The sequence below is a fragment of the Salmo trutta genome, chromosome 31 (assembly GCF_901001165.1).
Source record: "Salmo trutta chromosome 31, fSalTru1.1, whole genome shotgun sequence".
Taxonomy (NCBI): domain Eukaryota; kingdom Metazoa; phylum Chordata; class Actinopteri; order Salmoniformes; family Salmonidae; genus Salmo; species Salmo trutta.
Genome location: NC_042987.1, coordinates 5,004,226 through 5,016,790, shown reverse-complemented (window position 1 = coordinate 5,016,790; position 12,565 = coordinate 5,004,226). Strand labels below are relative to the sequence as shown.

General features: G+C 44.9%; 1 protein-coding gene across 2 annotated transcripts in view; it reads left to right on the top strand.

Annotated features, from left to right (window-relative positions):
• The window catches only part of LOC115169381 (sodium/potassium-transporting ATPase subunit beta-1-interacting protein 4), a 101,476-nt gene that overhangs the window by 28,756 nt on the left and 60,155 nt on the right, over positions 1 to 12,565 (top strand). For both annotated transcript variants that reach the window (XM_029724947.1, XM_029724948.1), the window contains exons 2-3: positions 10,004 to 10,141; positions 11,548 to 11,628. In XM_029724947.1, coding sequence (XP_029580807.1) covers positions 10,004 to 10,141; positions 11,548 to 11,628 — 219 coding nt within the window. The remainder of the gene's footprint in view (positions 1 to 10,003; positions 10,142 to 11,547; positions 11,629 to 12,565) is intronic.

The following is a 12,565-nucleotide window of genomic DNA, read 5'->3' as shown; positions in this document are numbered from 1 at the left end:
GTTAGCCTTGAAATCTCTTTGAAAACCTAGTCTATTCTTCCCAGCTTAGCCAAGTAGTTGAGTCAGAATCTGAAATGGTCTCTAATAACACAACTGTAGCTGTCTCTGTAGATAACCTTTATAATGATGATGACCATGATGGACCAGGATACTCAGGTTTGGGAAAGGAGAGAGAAAAGAGAGAGGAAGAGATAAGAAAAAGATACCAATATCCAGAATGGGAAGTCAGAGGAAGGAAGTTGCTTGTCTCTGACTTGGCCTTTATTTTGGCTTGTGATGTTGTGCTGTATCTGTGTGTGTAATGTTCTGATGTAGGCTAGGTTGTGACTGTAATGGGTCTGTGGCTGGACACCAGTGGGATGGGAGGTTCAGTCAGTCAGTGGGGAAAACATGGCTAAGTCACTGGGTGTACTGGGGGAGAGAGAGAGGGAGGGAAAGGGTGAAACTGAGGGTTAGTGAGAGAGATATGGAGACCTGTGTGAAAAGCCACCTCCCAGATTATTTTTGTTGACCTGTGGAATAGTTACAGGGGAAAGGAGCCAATTGGAAGCTGGGGATGATTAGGTGGCCATGATGGTATGAAGGCCAGATGGGGAATTTAGCCAGGACAGCGGAGTTAACACCACTACTCTTACGATAAGTGACATGGGATCTTTTTTTTATTTTAAATTCACCTTTATTTAACCAGGTAGGCCAGTTGAGAACAAGTTCTCATTTACAACTGCGACCTGGCCAAGATAAAGCAAAGCAGTGTGACGAAAACAAACAACACAGAGTTACACATAAACAAACGTACAGTCAATAACACAATAGAAAAAAATCTATGTACAGTGTGTGCGAATGTAGAAGAGTAGGGAGGTAGGCAATAAATAGGCCATGAAGGCGAAAAAATTACAATTTAGCATTAACACTGGAGTGATGGGTGTGCAGATGATGATGTGCAAGTAGAGATACTGGGGTTGATAAGAGGATAAAAACAATATGGGGATGAGGTAGTTGGGTGTGCTACTTACTGATTGGCTGTGAACGGGTGCAGTGCTCGGTAAGCTGCTCTGACAGCTGATGCTTAACATTAGAGAGGGAGATATAAGACTCCAGCTTTAGTGATTTTTGCAATTCGTTCCAGTCATTGGCAGCAGAGAACTGGAAGGAAAGGCAGCCAAAGGAAGTGTTGGCTTTGGGGATAACCAGTGAAATATACCTGCTGGAGCGCGTGCTATGGGTGGGTGTTGCTATGGTGACCAGTGAGCTGAGATAAGGCGGGGCTTTACTTAGCACAGATTTATAGATGACCTGGAGCCAGTGAGTTTGGCGACGAATATGTACAGAGGGCCAGACAAACGAGAGCATTCAGGTCAAAGTGGTGGGTAATATATGGGGCTTTGGTGACAAAACTGATGGCACTGTGAGACTACATCCAATTTGCTGAGTAGAGTGTTAGAGGCTATTTTGTAAATGAAATCGCCGAAGTCAAGGATCAGTAGGATAGTCAGTTTTACGAGAGTATAATTGGCAGCATGAGGGAAGGAGGCTTTGTTGCGAAATAGGAAGCCGATTCTAGATTTAATTTTGGATTGGAGATGCTTAATGTGAGTCTGGAAGGAGAGTTTACAGTCTAACCAGACACCTAGGTATTTGTAGTTGTCCACATATTCTAGGTCAGAACCGTCCAGAGTAGTGATGCTAGTCGGGCGGGAGTGTGCAGGCAGAAATTGGTTGAAGAGCATGCACTTAGTTTTACTTGCATTTAAAAGCAGTTGGAGGCCTCGGAAGGAGTGTTGTATGGCATTGAAGCTTGTTTGGAGGTTTGTCAGCACAGTGTCCAAAGAAGGGCCAGATGTATACAGAATGGTGTCGTCTGCGTGGAGGTGGATCAGAGAATCACCAGCAGCAAGAGCGATATCATTGATATATACAGAGAAAAGAGTCGGCCCGAGAATTGAACCCTGTGGCACGCCCATAGAGACTGCCAGAGGTCCAGACAACAGGCCCTCCGATTTGACACACTGAACTCTATCTGAGAAGTAGTTGGTGTACCAGGCGAGGCAGTCATTTGAGTAGCCAAGGCTATTGAGTCTGCCAATAAGAATGCGGTGATTGACAGAGTCAAGCCTTGGCTAGATCAATGAAGACGGCTGCACAATACTGTCTTTTATCGATGGCGATTATGATATCGTTTAGGACCTTGAGCGTGGCTGAGGTGCACCCATGGCCAGCTCGGAAACCAGATTGCATAGTGGAGTAGGTACGGTGGGATTCAAAATGGTCGGTGATCTGTTTGTTAACCTGACTTTCAAAGATTTTAGAAAGGCAGGGCAGGATGGATATAGGTCTATAACAGTTTGGGTCTAGAGTGTCTCCCCCTTTGAAGAGGGGGATGACCATGGCAGCTTTCCAATCTTTGGGGATCTCACACGATACGAAAGAGGTTGAATAGACTAGTAATAGGGGCTGCAACAATTTTGGCGGATCATTTTAGAAAGAGAGGGTCCAGATTGTCTAGCCCAGCTGTTTTGTAGGGATCCAGATTTTTTTAGCTATTTCAGAACATCAGCTGTCTGGATTTGAGTGAAGGACAAGCGGTGGGGGGGTGGGGGGCTTTGGCAAGTTTCTGCAGGGGGTGCTGAGAAGTTAGCCAGGGTAGGGGTAGCCAGATGGAAAGCATGGCCGGCTGTAGAATTTTTTTTATTGAAATGATTAATTATTGTAGATTTATCGGTGGTGACAATGTTTCCTATCCTCAGTGCAGTGGGCAGCTGGGAGGAGGTGCTCTTATTCTCCATGGACTTTACAGTGTCCCAAAACTTTTTGGAATTACTGCTACAGGATGCAAATTTATTTTCTGAAAAAGCTAGCCTTAACTTTCCTAACTGACTGAGTATATTGGTTCCTGACTTCCCTGAAAAGTTGCATATCGCAGGGGCTATTCGATGCCACAGAATGCCACAGGATGTTTTTGTGCTGGTCAAGGGCAGTCAAGTCTGGGGTGAACCAAGGGCTATATCTGTTCTTAGTTCAACATTTTTTGAATGGGGCATGCTTATTGAAGATGGAGAGGAAAGCACTTTTGAAGAGCAACCAGGCATCCTCTACTGAGGGGATGAGGTCAATATCCTTCCAGGATACCCGGGCAAGGTCGATTAGAAAGGCCTGCTCGCTGAAGTGTTTTAGGGAGCGTTTGACATTGATGAGGGGTGATCGTTTGACCGTGGACCAATTACGCACTCAGGCAATGAGGCAATGATCGCTGAGATCCTGGTTGAAGACAGCAAAGGTGTATTTAGAGGGCAAGTTGGTCAGGATGATATCTAAGAGGGTGCCCATGGTTACGGATTTAGAGTTGTACCTGGTAGGTTCCTTGATAGTTTGTGTGAGATTGAGGGCATCTAGCTTAGGTTGTAGGATGGCCGGGGTGTTATGTATGTCCCAGTTTAGGTCACCTAACAGTTCGAGCTCTGAAGATGGATGGGGTGGCAATCAATTCACATATGGTGTCCAGGGCACAGCTGGGGGCTGAAGGTGGTCTATAATAAGCGGCAACGGTGAGAGACTTGTTTCTGGAAAGGTGGATTTTTAAAAATAGAGGCTTGAATTGTTTGGGCACAGACCTGGATAGTATGACAGAACTCTGCAGGCTATCTCTGCAGTAGATTGCAACTCCGCCCCCTTTGGCAGTTCTATCTTGTCGGAAAGTGTTTTAGTTAGAGATGGAAATTTCAGGATTTTTGGTGACCTTCCTAAGCCAGGATTCAGACACGGCTAGGACATCCGGGATGGTGGAGTGTGCTAAAGAAGTGAAGAAAAAAAACTTAGGGAGGAGGCTTCTAATGTTAACATGCATGAAACCAAGGCTTTTACGGTTACAGAAGTCAACAAATGAGAGCGCCTGGGGAATGGGAGTGGAGTTAGGCACTGCAGGGCCTGGATTAACCTCTACATCACCAGAGGAACAGAGGTGGAGTGGGATAAGGGTACGGATAAAGGCTATAAGAACTGGTCGTCTAGTATGTTCGGAACAGAGAGTAGAAGGGACAGGTTTCTAGGCGCAGAAGAATAGATTCAAGGCATAATGTACAGATAAGGGTATGGTAGGATGTGAATACAGTGGAGGTAAACCTAGGCATTGAGTGACGATGAGAGAGGTTTTGTCTCTAGAGACACCATTTAAACCAGGTGAGGTCACCGCATGTGTGGGAGGTGGAACAAAAGGGCTAGCTAAGGCATATAGAGCAGGGCTGGAAATAAATACTGTGAAATAAGACAATCATTAACCAAAACAGCAATGGACAAGCATATTGACATTAGGGAGATGCATGCGTAGCCGAGTGATCATAGGGTCCAGTGAGTAGCTATGCGAGTTGGAGACACGGCGATTTAGATATCTAGCGGGCCGGGGCTAGCAGGCTAGCAGAAGGGCCTTAAGGGGACGTCGCGATGGATGAGTCTGTTGAAACCCCCTCAGATGGTTAAGTCGGCAGACCAGTCGTGATGGATCGGTGGGGCTCCTTGTAGGCAGTAAAAAGTTCCAGATCAATTGGCAAAATAGGTATTGTAGCCAAAGAATTGGCTGATGGACCTCTTCAGCTAGCCGTGAGGTGGGCCTAGTTCGGGGCTAGCTCCAGGCTAACTGGTGCTTGCTTCGGGACAGAGACGTTAGCCAGGAGTAGCCACTCGGATAGCAGCTAGCTAGCTGCGATGATCCGGTGTTAAGGTTCAGAGCTTGCGGTAGGAATCTGGAGATGTGGTAGAGAAAAAGCAGTCTGATTTGCCCTAGACAGATAGCGGGCCGCGGCTAGCAGGGGACGTCGCGACGGAGGTGCCTGTTGAAAACCCCCTCGGGCGGATTACGTCAGTAGACCAGTCGTGATGGATCTGCGAAGCTCCGTGTCGGCAGTAAAAGACTCCAGGGCAATTGGCAAAATGGGTATTGTAGCCCAAGGAGTGGCTGATGGACCTCTTCAGCTAGCTGGGAGATGGGCCTAGCATGAGGCTAGCTCCAGGCTAACTGGACAGAGACATTAGCCAGGAGTAGCCACTCGGCTGTATGTGTCCCCATTAATATTTAAATTGATGAAGTGTGATCATAATCATTATTTTAGCGATCAATGGTAGAGGTCCTCCTTTTTTCTCCCCAATTTCAATCTTGTCTCATCGCTGCAACCAAACGACGCTGGGCCCATTGTGCGCCGCCCTTTGGGACTCCCGATCACACTGGTTTGATATCGGGATCGAACTCGTGTCTGTAGTGACACCTCTATCACTGCATTGCAGTGCCTTAGAGTGACACACGCTGGGCCCATTGTGCGCCGCCCTTTGGGACTCCCGATCACACTGGTTTGATATCGGGATCGAACTCGTGTCTGTAGTGACACCTCTATCAGAGACCTGTGTCACTCAGGAGGCCCTTAAACATCATTCCTAATACCAATGCCCCCCCATCCTGCTGATTTGAGCTGCTGAACCATATTTGCACTTGAGAGGTGTTTATGGAGGAGAAAGTGAACTTGCCATTTCCAAAAGTTTAGTGGGGATGCCCTGCTTTGCAATCTATTGCCTAGGGAAGGGCTGTCCAATCCTTTTCGTGGAGAGCTACCATCTTGTAGGTTTTAACTCCAACCCTAATCTAGCACATCTGATTCAATAATTAGCTGGTTGATAAATTGAATCAGGTTTGTTTAAAACTGGGGTTGGAGCGAAAACCTGCTGGAAGGTAGCTCTCCAGGAACAGGGTTGGAGAGTCCTGACCTAGGACATCAACAGCCAGCCAGGGTTTCATTAAATAAGCTATAGGCACAATACTTTTTATTGCACATTTAGGACTAATTAAACTGATGCATTTGGCGATATTCAACTTCAATTCACTGGCACTATGAAGAAAAGCCTATCCATACTCATTAATAGCCTAATATACTTTAATATACTTCTGGTGTATTTACTAGGCATTGCAAGACAAGACATTGCGAGATACAGATTACCAAGATATAGCCTATGCGCACAGTCCTGACTGTCTGCCTGCCCCGATCCTCTCTCTCCCCCTCGCTGACTTGTCTGCTCTTTCTCTTGTCTTTCTCTGTTGAGTGAAATAAAAAAACATTATTGATGAGAGGGACTTTAACTAGCACTATAAAATACATTTTTATAATATTTTACTAATTTATGGTTTATTTTTCTCGTGAAAGTTGATGAATAACACCAAGGGACATGGCAAAAATGCCTACATCCACTGAAAAAAAGTGTTTAAGGTAAAGGATACCTGACCTTACATTTAAAGCCTTTTGGAATCCATATTTTACACTAAATAAGAAGTGATACTTCCTGGGGACAGAAAAGGCACCGCATTGTAGGAATGACCCGTCTAATTTAACAAAGATCTCTCTCTGTCCCCCGTGTGTCCTCTGTTGATACTAACAGGTGATTTATACCTGGGACACCAGGTTCTACAAACGATGACCTCAATAAAACTACCTAGAGATAAAAAGGTCACGCCCTACACACATACTGCTGCCCCTCCTTACCCAACAGGTTTTCAACAATCAGACAGGTACAGTGTCTTCGGAAAGTATTCAGGCCACTTGACTTTATCCACATTTTGTTACATTACAGCCTTATTCTAAAATGGATAAAACAAATTAAAATCTGCAGCAATCTACACAAAATACCCCATAATGACAAAGCGGAAACAGGTTTTTAGAAATGTTTGCAAATTTCTTAAAATGTAAAAATAGAAATACGTCTATATAAGGTCCCACAGTTGACAGTGCATGTCAGAGCAAAAACCAAGCCATGAGGTCAAAAGAATCAGAGTCAGGATTGTGTCGAGGCACAGATGTGGGGAAACGTACAAAAAAATGTCTGCAGCATTGAAGGTCCCCAAGAACTATAGCCTCCATCATTCTTAAATGGAAGAAGTTTGGAACCACCAAGACTCTTCTTAGAGCTGGCCGCCCGGCCAAACTGAACAATAGGGGGAGAAGGGCCTTGGTCAGGGAGGTGACCAAGAACCCGATGGTTCTTTCACAGAGCTGTAGAGTTCCTCTGTGGAGATGGGAGAACCTTCCAGAACCGAATGACACTGGGAGTGATGGCCTCTATTAAAATGAGGAGGATCCTATCATCTCTCTATACAGTGGTTTGTGAAACTATTCACCCCCTTGGAATTTTCCTATTTTGTTGCGTTACAACTTGAAATTTAATTGATTTTAATTTGTATTTCATGTAATAGACATACACAAAATCGTCCAAATTGGATAAGTGAAATGAACAAAAATTACTTGTTTCAAAAAATCCAAAAACGGAAAAGTGGTGCGTGCATATGTATTCACCGGGCTGTGAGTGCGCACTGGCGACACAGTGTGCATCACCGCATGACACGGTGCTTGCTCGGTCACTCGCTCCCCACGGTAAGCACGGGGAGTTGGCTCAGGTCTTAAAACTGCCTTAGCCAATCTGCCCGTGTGCCCCCCCCAAAAAAACTTTTTTGGTGCTGCCTCTCGTGCTTCCTTCGTTGGGCTAGCTCCTCGTAATGTCACCGTTCCTCCCTCGCTGTCTCCACCTGCTTCCATGGCAGGGTCTTGTCCCCTGCCATTACCCCCTCCCATGTCCAGGACGTCCTCCATTCACTCCTCTCCCTGGCCCAGGATCCCTGCTCCTCCTGGGCACGCTGCTTGGTCCTTCTTTGGTGTGGGTGATTCTGTCACGGCTGTTTGAAGGATCGGACCAAAATGCAGCATGTTTGTAGTTCCACATATTTTATTAATCCGTGAAACGTAATGCAAAACACCAAATACCAGAAATAACACAAAACAACAAACCATGACGCAGGAGAAACAAACACTACTCACAAAATATAATCACCCACAAAAACAGGTGGGACAAACATCAACTTAAATTTGACCTCCAATTAGAGACAACGACAACCGGATGCCTCTAATTGGAGGTCATGCCAAACAAAAACCAACATAGAAATACAAAACTAGAAACTGAACATAGAAATAGAAAAACAACAAACAACTTAATATGGTCAGGACGTGACACATACAGACGCAGACAAACATCAACGACATCACACCTGCTCTCACCCCTATCTCTAGTGCCTGCATTACTCTCCGCCACCATTTTGTTCCTCTCCATCATCCAGTCTTTCAATATTTAGGTAATGAAGCATATGATTTTTCCATTGTCTTATTAACAATGGAGGATTGGTTGATTTAAGTATTAGTTTTTTCAAAATAATTGACGAACGGAGATCGTCCAACCCATCTGGTATTTCACTGCACCCTCATATGACGTCTTGAAATATGCAGTCATTTTACATTGTAATACTTCTGACAGTCAACTTTGTAATTCCGCCCATAACTTTTGGACTTTATAACATTCCCAGAAGGCATGGATTATTGAGTCATTGTTAGTTTTACACTTAAGACATGACTCTGTCGTTGTGCAATAGAATTTGTGAAAATGTTCTCTTGTATAATAAATTATACACATTAGTTTATACTGGATTACATATTCGTTAACTACAATTTTGTTAGTTATGTTACAACATTCCCTTCATCTAGTGCCAATATCAGTTATTTTTAAATCTTTAAGTTTATATTTTTCTCTAAGAGATTGTCAGTTGGATAGACTCTCTGAATGGTTTTGTATATTTTACCTATCATATGATCATCCTTTTCTGACTCAAATCAGATTCCCTCAAGATCGCTCTGATGTCCAAAAGATTTCAAATCAAAATTTCGTTCTATGAAACTTTTAAGTTCCATGTATTTGAAAATATCTGCATTCGTCAGTCCAAAATGTATTTTTAATTCTGTCCTGTAAGTGGTTTCTTATGTCGCTTATGCCTAGACACAGCTCTGTGTGTGTGTGTGTGTGTGCACCTGCATGCATGTGTGTGTGTGAGGCTGGATGTATCTAGCTGGGGCTTACAGTGCCATGCTGTGTGTGTGTGAGGCTGGATGTATCTAGCTGGGGCTTACAGTGCCATGCTGTGTGTGTGTGAGGCTGGATGTATCTAGCTGGGGCTTACAGTGCCATGCTGTGTGTGTGTGATGCTGGATGTATATAGCTGGGGCTTACAGTGCCATGCTGTGTGTGTGTGTGATGCTGGATGTATATGGCTGGGGCTTACAGTGCCATGCTGTGTGTGTGTGATGCTGGATGTATATAGCTGGGGCTTACAGTGCCATGCTGTGTGTGTGTGAGGCTGGATGTATATAGCTGGGGCTTACAGTGCCATGCTGTGTGTGTGTGTGTGAGGCTGGATGTATATAGCTGAGGCTTACAGTGCCATGCTGTGTGTGTGTGTGTGTGTGTGTGTGAGGCTGGATGTATCTAGCTGGGGCTTACAGTGCCATGCTGTGTGTGTGTGTGTGTGAGGCTGGATGTATATAGCAGAGGCTTACAGTGCCATGCTGAGAGGGACAGATCAGATCGAAGCAGACCCACCTCTAGTCCAGGGATGAGGATGGGAGGTGGTGAGGGTTGATGCATCATGATGCAGAGAGCGTAGTCTGTGAGAACCCCCTCTTTCCCTCTATAGTCCTGTGTGTTGGTCTGTGGTTCTAACATAATGTTGAGCCCAGTCTGTTATTCCCCTCCTCTTTTAGTTTTTATCTCCCTGTTAGTGTAGTTAGTCATCTGTGTTTTGTAAAAAGCTCTCCTTCTCTCTGTCTCTATCTTTGTTGTCACAGCTGCACCTGCTTCACAAGTCCCATCTAAACATTTCCACCACGTTAAGAAGATGTAAGTGTCTGTGTGTGGTAATGACACTAATCAAACGTAGAATGGACCATTACACTGATTTTATGCTTTCATTAAGATATGGATGGATGGTTTATACTCTTGTTGTACATTATGGTTGGCTGGGTAATGCACCTAGCCTATACTGTACCTTTGAGTTTCCTTGCACGTTGAAATGCGACCAAAAAGGATGTTATTGACCTTCATTCCCCAAATTCAGTCTTCCTAACCCCCCCTTCCCCTCTTTCTCACCCCCCTGCAGACCGTGGCGTTGGAGAGACAGGTTTTTGACTTCCTGGGGTACCAATGGGCGCCCATTCTGGTCAACTTCTTCCACATCATCATTGTCATCCTCGGCCTCTTCGGCACTATACAGTACCGACCACGCTACATTGTAGTGGTGAGTACAAACACTCACACAGATGCACACATTACATTTGGGTGTCATTTGTTATTTTTCCATTTATCTAAACTCCCAAGATCCCTGGCCCTCTCTCTGAACACATTGTTTGTTGTCTTAATCATTTTAAATCCATCAGTAATTACATTTAATTAATGACTCAACTTCCATTCATTTCACACTCGAACAGAGTGTACCCTAGGGCCCACCTCAGGACGAATCCCAGGATTTAGGATTTGGTTAAATCTGAGGGGTTAGGGGTGGGGGAAAGGGGGATTAGATTAGTTGAATTAGGTGTGTTAGTACTGGGCAAGAACAAAAGCCTGGCCATCTTGTATCACTCCAGAACCAAGATTGAAAAACCTAATGGAATGTCCTAGAACATTCAAGATTGAAGCACACTAGAAGGTTGCAGATTGAAGAATACTAGAATGTTCTAGATTGAAGAACACACAGCTCCCAGACAGGGTTTGAATATTTGAAGTGTTATTCCACTCTGGTGTCGTTTGGAGTTAGAAGATCATTACAGGAAGTGTTCTCTTTTATTCAGTTAACACGGGATGGATGAAGCTAAGTAATGATAACATATTCACAAATACATAAAAAATGTATTAGCAATGTTCAGTTTGGGTGTTAATGTGGAAAGAAAGTCAAAGGGCGAGGGAGAGAGAAGAGGGAGAGATTGGAAGGAATGGCTGAGGGAAGGGAAAGGGGAGAATAATCAAAGGCAAAAGAGGATAGAAGGTTGAGAAGTAATAAGGAAACAATAGTGTCAGCTTTCTTGGGGAAAAGGAGGGAGATGAGTGGAGTGGAGAGAGTAACCAAAGGCAAGAGCGGATAGTGGGAGGAATACTTGTGTGTCAGCTTTCTTGGAAAAAGTATGGTTCAACAGTATGACTCAACGTCTTTAGGTTAGGATAATAAGGGAGGGTAAGTCCTCTACTGTCTCAATGAGCGTTGACATGTTCACATGGTGAAAAACATCTCCATTGGAAGAAGTTCAGCCTTGAGTGGAAGTTTGGTTAGCAACTTCCTGTCAGAAAGACCATATTGATGCATGATTATGGATTGGATTTGTGTATCGCTCAAAGTGCCTGTAAGCAGACAAACTGAAGTTTGTTTTTGTAAAATAGACCCTTTGTAAATGTTGCAAATTGAATTCCATCGTAAGACCTGTTTATGCCCCTCCATTAAACACTCAGCTGGTTTAAAAAGCAACTCCTTTAAGTCTTAATGGACTTACCGCAGCTTTGGCATGTGGGCTAGAGCGGGTAGTACACATAAATAAATAAACAGTCTAGTGCGGTGTAGAGTGTGTCCCATAACACCATTCACAGACAGATCTTTCATTTCCAACCGTACGATGTGTTTTTTGAAGTGTGTGTGTGTGTGTCCGTCCTATACAGTACATAGTGTGGACAGCTCTCTGGGTGACCTGGAATGTCTTCATCATCTGTTTCTACCTGGATGTGGGAGGCCTGACCAAGGTAGGCGCTATTCTCTCTGACTCATAGGTCAACTACATGGCAACTACAGAGCAACTGTCCTCCATCTTGTGTGTATCTTCCACCATTTAAGATGCAGTGTGTTTCTCTCTGTCGTTATGTTCATGGGTTCTCTCCTTGGTGCTTGAGAGACATTGAATAAAACATGTAGTCATCCTAGAGAGGTGGGAACCAGGTGGTGGAAAATGTATTCCAAGACTTTCAGTGTCAGCGTTCAGAGAGTAGAGGGCTCAACTCCAGGAGGATGCCCGCTGACCCCTGCCACAAGCACAGACACACACACACCGTACCTAAATACCCATCCCACACACCGTACCTAAATACCCATCCCACACACCGTACCTAAATACCCATCCCACACACCGTACCTAAATACCCATCCCACACACACACCGTACCTAAATACCCATCCCACACACACACCGTACCTAAATACCCATCCCACACACCGTACCTAAATGCCCATCCCACACACCGTACCTAAATGCCCATCCCACACACCGTACCTAAATACCCATCCCACACACCGTACCTAAATACCCATCCCACACACCGTACCTAAATACCCATCCCACACAACGTACCTAAATGCCCATCCCACACACCGTACCTAAATGCCCATCCCACACACCGTACCTAAATACCCATCCCACACACCGTACCTAAATACCCATCCCACACACCGTACCTAAATACCCATCCCACACACCGTACCTAAATGCCCATCCCACACACCGTACCTAAATGCCCATCCCACACACCGTACCTAAATACCCATCCCACACACCGTACCTAAATGCCCATCCCTCACACCGTACCTAAATGCCCATCCCGCACACCGTACCTAAATACCCATCCCGCACACCGTACCTAAATACCCATCCCGCACACCGTACCTAAATACCCATCCCGCACACCG